The sequence below is a fragment of the Theropithecus gelada genome, chromosome 1 (assembly GCF_003255815.1).
Source record: "Theropithecus gelada isolate Dixy chromosome 1, Tgel_1.0, whole genome shotgun sequence".
NCBI classification, from domain to species: Eukaryota; Metazoa; Chordata; class Mammalia; order Primates; family Cercopithecidae; genus Theropithecus; species Theropithecus gelada.
The window spans coordinates 126,907,028-126,921,794 of NC_037668.1; the positions used below are offsets into that span (position 1 = coordinate 126,907,028).

The 14,767-nt window shown below is 42.9% G+C and overlaps 1 protein-coding gene across 3 annotated transcripts in view; it reads left to right on the forward strand.

Annotated features, from left to right (window-relative positions):
- Positions 1-13,625: 13,625 nt before the first annotated feature.
- Positions 13,626-14,767, forward strand: part of SNX7 (sorting nexin 7) — a 108,534-nt gene continuing 107,392 nt past the window's right edge. The window contains exon 1 of one of the 3 annotated variants that reach the window (XM_025367452.1): positions 13,626-13,873. In XM_025367452.1, coding sequence (XP_025223237.1) covers positions 13,628-13,873 — 246 coding nt within the window. In that variant the 5' untranslated portion in view covers positions 13,626-13,627. Of the gene's footprint in view, positions 13,874-14,187; positions 14,348-14,767 lie in introns of those variants that run through there. The other 2 variants (XM_025367462.1, XM_025367472.1) reach the window with 2 other exon arrangements.

Here is a 14,767-nt window from a genome sequence, read left to right on the forward strand (position 1 = left end):
CTTTGAAATCTAGACAGAGGTAGCTATACCCTCACAGCTTTGCTAAGCACAATGTACACTGCAACTGGCTTACTGGAGCTGCACCTGGGGTGGCTGCAGAGTGCTGTGACTGAATGTGGGGAGCAAGTCTGCCACGTGAGGTGATACCATCAGTGGTGGCCCCTTCTTTGAAACAGTTTTGCCTCCCATACCCTTGCACTCTGGGACTGTAATAAGGGGGACAGCCTTGATTACCTCCAAAATGGCTTTAGGGTCATTCTTCCATTGTCTTGGATAATATGTCCTGGCCTCTGTTTAGATGATTGACAAATCTCCCCATTGTCTACATGAATATCACCTAGCTTTTGTTGGGATGGTTGATCCATACTAAACTCATTAAGTTTGGTCACACCATTTGTGTTCTCTCCCAAAAAGCTGTCTCATTTTCTCCAGTATGGGTAGGCTAATTTTCCAAATTTTTGCATTTTGCTTCCGTTTTGATTAACTATGTCATTATTAAGTCATCTCCCTTCTTGCATTTTACTATAAGCACTCAATTAAAAAAAAAAAAAGCCATGCCGCTCCTTAAACTCTTTGCTTAAAATTATCACAGCCAAATATCCAATTTTATTGCTCAAAGTTCTGTCTTCCACACATGGTTAGGACATAAACATAATTAAGCCAAGTTCTTTGTCACTTTATAATAAGGATGACCTTTTCCCAATTGTCCAATATTATATTCCTCATTTCTGTCTGAGACCTCATCAGAATGGCCTTTGTCATCTATATTTCTACCAACATTATATTCATGACCATTTAGATGTTCTCTAAGAAGGCTGAGGTTGTCTCTACACCTCTCTTCTTCTATTTCTTCTCAAAATTTTCTTTAATATTCTGTTCACCACAATGCAGTCTTTTTCTAGAATGTACCTCAAAATGCTTCAAGCCTCTACCCATTACTCAGTTCCAAAGCTGCTTTCATATTTTTAGGTATTTGTTACAGGAGCATCCCCACTTCTCAGTACCAATTATCTGTTTTAGTCTATTTGAACTGCTATACCAAAATATCATAATGGTGTTGTTACAAATAAACAGAAAGTTATTTTAAAATTTCCAGAAAAATTAATGATTTCCTTTTGGAGCCCTGAAAATCCAAGATTAAGGTGCTGGCAAACTCAGTGTCTGGTGAGGGTCTTACAGGTTAATGGACAGTTATCCTTTTACTATAACATCACATGTCAGAAGAGACAAGCTAGTTTTCTAGGCTCTCTTTTCTCTTTTATAAACACACTAATTCCATTCTTGAGGACTCTGTTGTAATTATCTCATCACCTCCCAAAGACCACCCCACCTTCTAATATCATCACGCTGGGAGTCAGGATTTCAACATACGAACTTTGGGAGGCACTAACATTCAGACCATAGCAATGATCTAGAATTAAGGCAAAATATTTTTACACACGACACTAAAAGTACAAGAGAAAACAATAAACAAATTGAACATCATCAAAATTAAAAACTTTTTTACTTTAAAGGATGTCGACAAGAAATTGAAAAGACAACTCATAGGATGTGAGAAAATATATAAAATATAAGTCATAAGAGACTTTTACCTATAATTCTAAGGAACTCTTATATCACTATAATAAAGACAAATGGCCAAATTTAAAAATTAGAGAAAGGATGTGAATGGATACATTACTGAGAAGATTAACAAATGGCCAATAGTCATATGAAAACATGGTCAATATCATTAACCATCAGAGAACGCAAATCAAAATCACAATGACATATCACTTCACATCCACTAGAATGGATATAACCAAAAGGAAAATACCAAGTAATATCAAAAGTGTGAGGAAATTGAAATCCTCATACGCTGTTGGTGGGAATGTAAAATGGTATGGCTGCTTTCAAAACCAATCAGATAGTTTCCCTGAAGGTTAAACACAGAGTTCAAACATTGTCACAGGATCCTTGGGATGTTGCTTTGCCAGTTGGAAACCTTTGTGGCTGATGGTGACTTTGCCAGAGTTTTACTGGGGCTCACTGGGCTCGTTCTTCCCGTTTGGCCTGGAACGCTGTACTCAGCTTGCACTACTGGCCCAAATCCCATGCCTGCCAAGGATGAACCAGGTATGGAGTGATGAGGGGTGCATGAGTGAGCGAGTCCAGACACACTGGCCGTGGTGGGGAAAGCAGCTCCAGGCACAGGCACAAGTGTCAGCTCCCTGTGAGCCTGCAGCTGGACCAGGTGTACTGCAAGTGAGCTCCACTGCTGGCACCAGGGAACATGGTGGTGCATGGAAGCTTGCAGACGCCAGAAACTGCAGAGCCCCAAAGAGGGTGTCAGAGCCCTGGTTTGGGGAACTCCTAGGTCTGGGCCCCCACAGGGCTGCAGCTCTTCTCTCTTCCTCTCTTCTCTCCTTTTTGTCACCTGCAATGTGGTAAGCAAGGGGCATGTTTCAGCCCTGTTTGTGTTACAGCTCTTTCAGTCCTGCCATTTGGTGGGTCCTACGTTCTTGTCCCACATCCAGGAAGAATGAGGTACATGGACAACTGGTGGGTCAGTAAGGTGATGAGGTGCTTTATTGAGCGATAGTATAGCTCTTAGGAGACCTGAAGTGAGCAGCTTCTTTCCACAGGTAGGTCATCCCAATGAGCACAGCTCTCAGTGGAGAGGAGACCCAGAGTGGGTAGCTCCTATCTGCAAGCAGATTGTCCTGTCCCTTGTGCAACTCTCAGTGGAGAAGATACCTGGAGTAGGTAGCTCCTATCCACAGGCAGGTCGTCTCAATATCTGCTCAGCTCTCAGCTAAAGAAGACCCACAGTTGGTAGCTCCTCTCTGCAGGCAGTTCATCCTGACGTCTTCCTGAGTCAGGGTCTTCCTGCCCAGGTCAGGGGTTTTTGTGGGCTTCAGGTGGCAGGAAGTACATGCTGATTGCTCAGTGGGCAGCCATGTGTGGCTGGGAAAAAGCACCATGAGTTCTCACGTTGGTCAATGGAACTGGCAGCCTGGCCCCCAGGCTTCAGGCTATCCCAGGCCTGAAGGTGGGGCATTACCAGGGACCCACCCGTTTCTGCCCAGGAACCTGTCTGCCTCCCACTGCCATCAACCTGATGTCACTGGCACTCAGGATGTTTGTGCTGAGGGGTGCCCACAGGCCCACACTGTGTCACCCTCAGCTTCCCCTCAGCCTCCCACTGGTGCTCATCATATCCAAAGGCCAGAGAGGAGGCTAAGGCAGCAAGAACCTGGCATGACAGCACTGCCCTGAGTGCATGCACACCCAGCTGGGCCAGGACGGTGCCCAGGCTTGGCCTCAACTTTGCTCTGAAATTGGAGCAGCACAGGGAGAGGGGGGAGCCTGGGCAGTGGGAGCAGTCATTTCTAAGTCTGCCAGGGCAGGGGGGCTTCCAGCTTGCCCAGCCAGGTAGGGCTCCCACCCTTCCAACTCAGAAAGCGGCAGGGCTTCTGCCTGTTCTTACCTCCAGCTGGCCTGTGGAGTATGTATCCCCAAAAGTGCCTTCCCAGCTGCAGCCAGTGTCTTTGCAGCAACTGCTCCAGATGGGTCGTTGCTGTCATCAATATGACCTAGCAATTCTACTCCTAATGTACCCATGGGAAATGAAAATAGATGTCCATACAAAAACTTGCATGTAATTATTCATAGCAACATTATTAATAACAGTCAAAAAGTGGAAACAACTTAAATGCCTATTAACTGATGAAAATATAAATAAAATGTGGTATATCCATACAACAAGATATTATTTCGTGATAAAAAGGATGAAGTACTAGTATGTGCTACAGCATGGATGAACCTTGAAAAGATTAAGCTAAATAAAAGAAGCCAGCCACAAAAGACAACAATTATATGATTCCATTGATATGAAATGTGAAGAATAGACAAATATATAGAGATTAAAAAGTAGGCTTGTAGTTCCAGGGACTGGGACTGGGGACAAATAGGAATGACTGCTAGTGGGTATAGAGCTTCTTTTTGGGGATGATGAAAATGTTTTATAATTGATTTTGGTGATGATTGTACAACTCTGTGGATATACTCAAAACTATTGACTTGTATGCTTTAAATAAGTGAATTGTATGTCATGTGAATTATATGTAAATAAGTCTTATTTTTAAAAAGAAAAAGAAGATAAATGTTAGAGTCTTGCTTTTAAGATATGGTTCCTCTATATTCTAAAACACCTTTACTTACGGCCGTCAACAAATGTATATGATTTATTAAAACAATTTTTTTCTAAAGTTTTCTTAAATGAAATACATTCAAAGGAACTTTTGTTATAGAAATGAAATGAACTGCAGATAAATTTTCATTATACTGGTACCACTTAAATAAAATTCTGGGATAGCAATGATCTGTCCTGTGAGTCTGTCCACGGAAGCTGAGTACAGTGAATCTGAGAAGCTTTCAAAAACAGCTAAATGTTTGTTTTAAGTTAAAAACATCAACACTTTAGAAAAAAGCTTGGCAATATTAAGCCATGTTTAGTTCATTTATAGAATTAATTGGGTAATATTTACGAACAATTATCTCACTGTGCTTAGAGTTTACCCTACTCTGTATTTTCAGTTTTGTTACATAATAAATTTGCTTTTTGTTTTTAAAGAAAATCATTCCTAGATTCCTTCCTTTGGTAGTAGGATTATTGTATCCAGTTTAAGAGAAAAGCAGACCATAATAGGTCATGGAATTACATGCATATTCCATATCCTTTGGGTTTTGCTAGTCTAAAGATGTTTAAAATCATGTTACCTTATTATTCTAACACATTTATTTATTTGTTACAGTACATGACAGAAGACTTGAAATTGCCAGTTTCCCATAATAGTAAGGAAACCCTTTTTACAAAACACATATTCTAGTCAAAACTACAAAGCATTATGTTACATTACAAGAACTAACCCAAATATTACTGCTAGAGAGTCCAAATGAAATTATGGGTCAGATTTGGCAACCATATGCTACTACTGAAATTAATAATATTAACAGTAATAGTAATAACACAATTAAAATTGATATGGGTCTTTAGTTCACAAATGATTTCACGTATATTAGTTTCTTTGATTCTCATAACCTTTGGATATATATTACCAATTATCTCCACTTTGTTGACGGGAAAATTGAAGGTAATAATTTAAAATACATGCCTGAGTTCTCTAAGCCAATGAGGAGTTTCATGTAAAGATCTGTCCATTTGCAGAATTGGGTGTTAATCACAGGCTTAGGGTTATAGCCCCTCCATCAGATTAGCTATACCTCATTTTAATCACCTAGAATTAAGTGCTTTTAGGTTTTAACTGTCATTTGTGCTATTCAAGTATTTTTGACCCCCTGACTACTGAGCACAGGGTATGATTGTACTTCATGACCCCCTTTAGGTTGAGTGGAGCTGTGCAATCATTTCTGGCCAGTAAGTCATGAGCAAAAGAAACATGAGTTACTTCTGAGCTAGAAGGGGTAGGATGGAAAGCAAAAATTCTGCAAGTGGATTATTAAGGGGATTATTAGGTATAACAGCAAGAGGAGTCACTCCTACTTCCACTCTTTGATTCCTGGTCCCATGTGTTCTACCTATGGGAGAGACTGCACCATATAATGGACTCTGATGCAAAGTGTACATTGCATCCTCTAAGGTAGAACCCCATTATTTCAGGATGTTGTCTCCAAATGGCACCATAACTGAGTCTACAGTAAGCCAGTCCACCTTTCAGTCAAGCCAGCTACTTCCAACCTATGAAATATATAGTAAGAAGAGTTGATTTTATGTGCATGAGTCCATGATGACTTCTTTTACCATGAAATGAATTCCTTGATCAGACCTGATGCTCTATGGAATGCAATGGTGGTGAATAAGACCATCTGTGAATCCACAAATAGCGGTGCTGGAAGAAACACTAATGGCAGGGAAGGTATATTTATATCCAGAGTGTGTTCATTTCAGCGAGGATGAATCTCTACCTACTTCATGAGGGCAGAGATCCAACATAATCAACCTGCTGCCAGTTGGCTGTCTTGGCCCCTATATCCCAGGAATGGTGCCATATTGAGGGCTCAGTGCTGGTTTGTGCTGTTGGCAGATTAGGTACTCAATGGTTGCATTAGCCAGATCAGCTTTGGTAAAGGGATGTTCATGTTATCGAGTCCATGCGTAGACTCTATCCCTGCCACTATAGCCTCTTAGTTCGTGGATCCATTAAACAAAGAATATGATGGCTAGGGAGAAAGGTTGACTGACATCCCAGAGTGCAGAACTCTATCCACTTAAAGCCACCTCTGTAGTAGTGGCCCTCTGGTGGGCATTTCACATTCACAAACATCTTAATCTGTGGCCATTCTGAAAAGTCAACCTACATACTTCTTCTGTAAGCTCCCTTTTGACTAATCATCTAAAACGGTTCCTTCCAAGTCCTTGACCATCCAACTAAACTATTTGCAACTACCCATGCATTATATGAACCTGTATTTTCAGCCATCTTACTCTCCAGACATAGATGACCAAATGTCACACTTGAAGTTCTGGTCACTGGGAGAATATTCCTTCACCACTGTTCTTCATGTTTACCCTTGAGTGGGGCTGCAGTGCTGCAGCTGCTCTTTTCAGATGGTGCTAGAATACTGTGAAGACCTGTCTCTACGCCAGGCTCGAGGTTTTTCTTCCTCAGTGACTTGGTTGTAAGGAGATTCCCAAAATGCCATTTTTTGCAGGTTTATCTTCTGGGACCATTCCTGGTAGAAATTCTGTATTGTTCCAGGTCCAATCAGGTGATAAAAATCACAGTCATTTGAGGAGGCAAAATTTAATATGAAGCATTATTAACAGGGAATTGGAGTGATGAAGAATTGGCTGAGAGTCAAAATAATTCTAAAAGTACGCAAATATAATATAAAATGTGGCCACTACCCATAGTGCTGAGATAAGTACCCACGGACAAGCCCTCTCTTGCCAGAAGTGAGATCCAGATGTCAGCACCTTAGCTCCACCATAGCTTCCTGAATGTTGGAGAAGTCAATGAAGTACCTCATGGTAGGACTTAATGGAAATCTACCCTCTGGTAGGTGTTGAGCCTCAGAACTTGTTAGATGCCAGGAGAAGCTGCTGCTTGTTGGAAACTATCAGACTCAGGAGCCTCACAAAGTCCTCCTCTTCAGGAGTCTAGTGCACTGGGTCAGCTCTTGGCTGCTGTGCTTGACAGACATCAGGGAATGGCTGGACTCCAGTGTCCCTGGTGTGTGTCCATGCCTGGGACTAAGAAGAGGGAAGGGGGTACAGTAACCTGGGCTGGGGGCAGGCCCACAATATCTGGGACTATGCCAACACAGCTGTGTGAGTTTGATAGTGAGTCAAATACCATAAAAAGTTTTGCCCTACAGGAACCTCACATTGAACAGTGGAGAAAAAGAGCTCTCTGCAGGACACTGGTAAGGGAGCACACCAGAAACAGGAAGAGGAAAAACCCTTCCTTCTGCAGTATCCCTCCAGATCCTCTCCTGACAATGTTTAACATCTTGCCAGGTGGCAAAGGAGAAATATCTATAAGGCTCATCTCCATTATCACAGAGCAGGCAATGAGAGTTCATTTGGAGCAGAGAAGCAAAGAATTAACAATCAGCACACTGACTATATTTTTCATTTCTAGACTTTTTGGTTCTTTTTATAGTCTGTTGTAGTTATTCTTTTATTTATTTAATAATTTATATTCTGTATATTGTTTGATTATTTAAAGGTCAGCAGCCAAGAGCTGACCCAGTGCACTAGACTCCTGAAGAGGAGGACTTTGTGAGGCTCCTGAGTCTGATAGTTTCCAACAAGCAGCAGCTTCTCCTGGCATCTAACAAGTTCTGATTATTCTTTGAGGCTCTCCTCCTAAAAGTTTCATATGATGATTCTGATCCATGATAGTTTCCTTGAATGCTTTAAATTATGTATTGTGATCTCATCTGCAGTATAGTTTTATCTGTTGAAACTGTCTAGAGTGAGCTGAGAAAGAGATCTTTTTATTTGATTATGCCAGAGATCCCAGTTATATCACTAACTCAAGAACACTTTTAATATTTTGAATTGTGACTTCCCAAACCATGAGTAAGATTTTTGGGGAGATATCTTTCCTATGTGGAGCTCAGGCTGATCCAAAAGAGTACTGTTATTGACCGAATATCTTATAAGTTTGTATTTCCCTTATTCCTATGATAATTCAAATGCAAACCTTTAGATTATTGAGACCAATCCTACATGTTCCACCCTGGGGACAGGCAGACTAGCAGCCCAAATATTTACCAATTTCATCTTCTCACATACGGTTACTTTGTTTCTTGTCTCCTGAAAGTTAATTACTTTTTTGCAAATTCAACCATGAATTTAAAGATTCTTGTTACAGTTCTTCAGGACTGGTAGTGGAAGAATTTTAGAATTATCTGTTCTGCTAAATTCCAAGAGCTGAGAATCCCAGAATATCCTTATAAATCCTCCTTTCTATTTTATTTTTCTTTAGAGATAGAGTCTTACTCTGTCACCGGTCTGGAGTGCAGCAACACAATCACAGTTCAGGGCAGCCTGAAACTCCTGAGCTCAAGCAATTCTCACACTCCAGCCTCCCTAGTAGCTGAGACTACAGGCATGCGCCACCAACAACAGCTCATTTAAAAAAAAAGGCTTTTTTCTTTTTTTTTTTTTTTAAAGCAATGGAGTCTCCTTATGTTGCCCAGGCTGGTCTTGAATTCCTGGCCTCAAGTGATCCTTCTGCTTCAACCTCCCAAAACGCTGGGATTACAGGCATGAGCCACCATATTTGGCCTCTTTTCTATTTTTTAAGACAACATATGTAACATTCTTTTCAGTGAGGTGTAAATTATTTCCCACTTATTACTTAACTTGGGTAAATTACTAAACTTCTCTGTTCATCAGTCTCCTTATCTGTAAAATGGGGATGGTAGAAATAGCATATACATCATAAAGTGTTTGTGAAGATTAAATGAGTGACCATGCATAAAGCACTTATAAGAATGTGTGACTCAAGTAGACACTCACTACTTTTCACTGTTTTTTCGTTTTTTTTTTTTTTTTTTTGAGACGGAGTCTCGCTCTGTTGCCCAGTCTAGAGTGCAGTGGCGAGATCTCGGCTCACTGCAAGCTCCACCTCCCAGGTTCATGTCATTCTCCTGCCTCAGCTTGCCGAGTAGCTGGGACTACAGGCTCCCCTCACCATGCTTGGCTAATTTTTTGTACTTTTAGTAGAGACGGGGTTTCACCGTGTTAGCCAGGATAGTCTTGATCTCCTGACCTCATGATCCACCTGCCTTGGCCTCCCAAAGTGCTGGGATTACAGGTGTGAGCCACCATGCCTGGCCTACCTTTCACTGTTAATATTACTGACAAGACTCTAGAGAATAAGGATACTCTCTGGGGCCTATGACAAGTTCTGAAAGAAAATCAAAAGACTAATGTTTTAGAGCAAAATGTGCTCTCTCTGATAGATTTAAGAAATCAGCCCTTAGCTTATAATCAGGTTCTGGCAAAGACGAGTGTGTTAGTCTGTTTTGTGTTGCTATGAAGGAATACCCGAGGCTGGGTAATTTATAAAGAAGAGAGATTATTTTAGCTTACAGTTCTGTAGCCTGTAAAAGCATGGCATCAGCATTTTCTTGGCTTCTAGTGAGGCCTCAGGAAGCTTACACTCATGGCAGAAGGCAAAGGCGGCACAGGCATGTCATAGGGCAAGAGAGGGAGTGAGCGAGAGAGATTCAGGAAAAGAGTCAGAGAGAGAGAGAGAGAGAGAGAAAGATGCTATGCTCCTTTTTTAAAAACTATCATTTCTTGTGTGAACTAATAAAGCAAGATCTCACTCACTACCACAGGGAGGGCACCATGCCATTCATGAGGGATCCTCCTCCATGACCCAAAAATCTCCCACTAGGCCCCACCTCCAACATATGGGATCACACTTCAACCTAACTTTAGGAGGGGACAAATAGCCAAACCATATCAACTAGATACATAAGCATGTGACATCAGGTGACCATGTGATCCAAGCAGCAGCTCCTCATGAAATGGGTGCTATAATGAAAAAAATACTAAAATTGAATGAGCCTTCCTTCAGCAAGCCATGTTTGTGTGGAAATGTTATGTTTGAAAGTGGTCCTATAAGGCAACATTGCATGAGCATTTAGCTCTTGCTCCCAGCAGTTCTACTCCTATAATCTCATAGGGAGTTTTATCTGAACAGTTAACTAAGGGGTAAAAACTCCAAATCTGGTTTACAGATGGATCTTTATCATTTGCGGGAATCAGTTAGTAGTTATTGCAGTGCAAAAGGGCAGTGGACGAGGGACATCCTCCCCTTGGTATACAACAGTGCCCACTATGCTTCAAAGGGGTTAGAATGAGGATTCTATGCTGTTTCCAGGACAAAGGCTAGAGGTTTGACTTGATGGGACTTAGAAGAAACAAGGTAGGATCTCAGGGTCAAGAAGGTTAGAGAAAATGTATGTGGGTGAGTTTCTTGCAATGGCCCCAGAATAAAAGCGTATTTGTATGTAGCCCACAACAATATTTTCCAAAAAAGCCTTTTCATTTGATGAATTTATAACATTAAAATAAGTTGGACAATAATGCTTATTCTCCTGTGGATGTTAATCCTACTGCTTTTCTAGAAACTCCAGTGCTTGTTCTATGGCTTCACATACCAAGTGGCCATGTTGGCAGGGATTTATACTATGCATTGGCTCAAAAATAAGGATTTCCCCTCACTAAAGGATAATTGGCTACTTCCATTGCTCAGCACTCAGCTTGCCACAGCAGCAACTACACAGGGCCCTTACCCTGCCACACTGCAGGATGCCATGATTTGTCTTTAGTGGAAAAGTCAAATTGTCTTTGCTTATTCTGCTCATCAGATTTCCCTTAACACGCTTGTCCATGAACTCATTGACTGGTCTATTCCTCATCAGATTTTGCACATTATATTTTTTTCTAACTAGTTAAATCACTTTCTAGCAAAAGAAGTAAAGCCTTTGGGCAATGCTCATGGGGTAACTTGTCTCATCACAAAACCCATTACTAGAAACAGCAGACTTCATAGATGGTGGAATGGAATATTAAAGACCAAGTTATGGTCTGAAGAGATCCCATCTGGAAAGTATAAGAAGAGAAAGCTTTTCCACAAGATGTATATTCATGAAACCATAAATGAATGTATGATATGATTTCTCTTAAACAGGACAGGAGTGGGTAGTGCTCCTCTTAATATTATACTTGTACTCAAAATTTTGGACTATGCTGGTGAAACCCCATCTCTACTAAAAATACAAAAAATTAGCTGGGTGTGGTGGCGTGTGCCTGTAGTCCCACCTACTCAGGAGACTGAGGCAGGAGAATTGCTTGAACCCGGAAAGTAGAGGTTGCAGTGAGCAGAGATCGCGCCACTGCACTCCAGCCTGGGTGATGGAGTGAGACTCTGTCTCATAAAAATAAAAACAAAAACCAAAAAAACACAAAAAATCAACCCAGTGACAGTCCCACTTAATGGGAAGCTGAGACTACAGGAGGAGTAGACATATTGCTTTGGAGTTGTACTAATGAGTAGGTTTGGAATTTTCTCCCTTTAGGGGGCTGTGAACTGCATGCTTAGGTGCTCAAAGCATGGAAGTAGGGGGAGTATGTGAAGAAAGGCAATACTAATGTTGCATAGCCAAACAGGCAAATTATAGTCAGGTTTTCCCTACTCCTCTTCCTCATCCTTCCCTCTTCTTCCTATTGTTCTTCTTTTTTGGTTGACAAGCATTAATATGACATTTCTATGTTTAGAACTTTCTCTGCCTTAGAAATTTCCATGAAACGTGGCCAGATTGGCCAAGCACACATACTCTCCAGGGTTTTAATACTAGAAAAATCAATACAGAGAAACAGGACGGTGGAGACATTTTAATGGCAATAATAGCAGAGAAGTTCTCAGAGGCAGCTGTGGTACTGCTGTCAGGGACAGCAACTGGAGTCCAGTAACGTCAGTGTTAATGACAATATTTACACTGGTGAAGATGGTGTGACATCCAGTATCAGGCAATGGTAGCAGCAATGTTTGTACCATTGGTTCTGTGGCCTAGTTTTTGGCTATAATTCAAGCTGTGCAGCCTTGCTTTATTCTGCCCATTTTCTGAGCCCATTCTCTATGGTTTCTGGCAATTCTGTGAGTTACAGCATTATTAAGAATTTCCTGGTTCAGATTGCAATTAGAAAACCTTGAATCTTCCTTCCTAGCCAGAATAAGTTTATCAAGGAAAAAATAAAGTCTTTTAATAACTTATATTCTTTCAGACCTTAGCAGACAGCGTTTTGAGAGTACATCTGATACTGTGGTTAATACATACCAGGATCCTCAACCTGAACATGTTATCATTTACTAAGGAATGTAAAACTTGTACATGAAACAAATACAATCTGCAAGACGGAATAAAATTAAATGCTAAATTGAGAACAGTCATTTAGAAAGTCTTTCTGAAAGAGATGGGACTATATTTAATTTCTGAAGGATGGGCAGGAGATGGCATTTAAAGTACAGAAATCATCAAGCACAGGAACAAATTTGGATATTCATGGGGCAGTGACCAACCTGACTGAAGAGTGGGTGCATGTCTGAAATCAACGGGAATACATTTGAATGATAGGAGAAAATACATTATTAAGGCTTTGCCTCTAATCAGAAATAAAGATATTCTCTATTTTCCCAAATAAGGAATTCTTACATAGAGCTCAATGTATTTAAACATTTTTAAATGGGCCTACAGAAAAGAGGTGGGGCTGACGGAAGTAAATAATGAAACCTGAAGATAAATTAAAAAATATATCAACGTGGGCTCAATTTTCCATTGTTTTTGTAACTTAGTTTTGTTTTTGAATAATAAGCAGTTAAATAATTAAAGCTTTGCCTTGGCAGTGCAAGGACTGAAGATTATTTTTCGGTGGCAATTTTCCAGACTTGCTAGTTGTCCTTGGGTCTTGGTAACATTCTGCTCATTAACTTCAGGAAGACATCCAGGAGTAAAGATGCATTTGAAAGTGGCTGAAAATAGTTTGTAAAGCTCAGCTTTCCTGGCTCGACAGTGAAATGACCGCACAGGCCAGTAACTGGGTCAAAAATCAATTAACGAAACAGGGGAAGTTTTCATGTCTTTATTTTTACATTAGCTCGAAAATCACAACCAAGAAGAAAGGCAACCACTGAATAGAGGAAATACAGTATTGTTATTGCTGTTTTTTTCTCTCTTGGCAGGCTGGGTCGGGTGCCTTCCAGCCTCTCTGTGGATCCCGCGAAGTGGACGGTTCGCTCCGTGGCTTCTTCCCCGACCCCGCCACCGCGGAAACGGTCACTCGGTGGCCCCCGACTGGGTCAATGCGAGGACGCCCACCTCCTACCTTTGAGTCTCTCCTCTTCTTCAGGGGACAGCCAACTCTTTCTCCACCCTAGCCGGAGTCGGAGAGTTCCAGTCCCGCCCCTCCAGCCCGCCTCAGGCCAGGTGGGGATGCGCCCGGCCCGGGCCGACGCTGGTCCCGGCAGTTCCGCGTCTGCGCAGCGGGCGAGGGGCTGGAGCGGGGCCGGCCGGGGAGGCGCAGGAGACGCGGGAGCCAATGGGCACGCTCGGGGGAGCCGGGCTGGCGGCGGCGGTGGCGGCCAGCCGGGCGCGCACTCTCGGGATGGAGGGCGAGCGCCGGGCATCTCAGGCGCGCTCCTCGGGCCTCCCGGCCGGGGGCGCCGACGGGGAGAGCCCGGGGGGCAGCGCCCCCTTCCCGGGCAGCAGCGGCTCTTCCGCGCTGTTGCAGGCGGAGGTGCTGGATCTGGACGAGGACGAGGACGACCTGGAGGTGTTCAGCAAGGTGAGGGCGGCGGCGGCGAGTCCCGGGAAACTTCCAAGGCAACTCCAGGAGTTGCCAGCATTGCGCCGACGGCTGCCTCTGGCGCGCTCGCTCTCCCGGGGCGGCGGCTCTGAGCTGGGGACGGGTGAGGTCCCCCGGGCTGCTTGATCCCGCCTGCCAGCTCTGGCTGCAGCCGGGGCCGCGTCGCCTCGGGGCCTCAAACCGCAGCCGCTCCCTCCTCCGCACTTTGACCTTCCGTGTGGCGGGGCTGTGGCTTCGTGGAGTCTGCAAAGTTGTGATTTGTTTTCCCTTTCTGCTTCTCTGACACAGACATCTCCTCGCGGCAGCTCCCGAACCTGGGAGGCTGGTGGCTCGAAACCGCCCCCGCCAGCTGCTTTTCGGGCGAGGCCAGCCCTGAACTCTGGGAGAGAGATTAGCCGAGTTTAGAGAAATTATTCTTAATTTAGTGTTGTTGGTTGTGGATTTGAGACTTGGGTGACACCCGAGGTGAGTCTCAGGTCCTGTGGGAATAGGTTCGAGGAAATCTCCCTGAACAGGAGAAAACGGTTGTTTCTAACAGGAAGCTCCTCCGCTGAGGAGCTAAGAATTTTTCAGATGGTCAGCTACTGCCACCCAACCCACAGCCAGCGCTTTCGTTTTTCCTTGCCCCCGGGAAATTTAGGACCAAAGGCTCTTCTTTCCTTATTTTACAGTTGGAGGGAAATTGACTTGTGTGGGCTAGTGGTAGACTTTTGGTACGTGTAGACTGGTGGCTGTAATTTCTTAAAGGGTTTTAGAAAAGAAAAATACCTTTCTTGCAGGGAGGTTGAATGTCGCTCCAGTTTCTCAAGTTGCTGCTGAGAGAAGACCTGAGTTCAGATCACAACGCTGTATTAATTACTAAGAAGCCTGTTC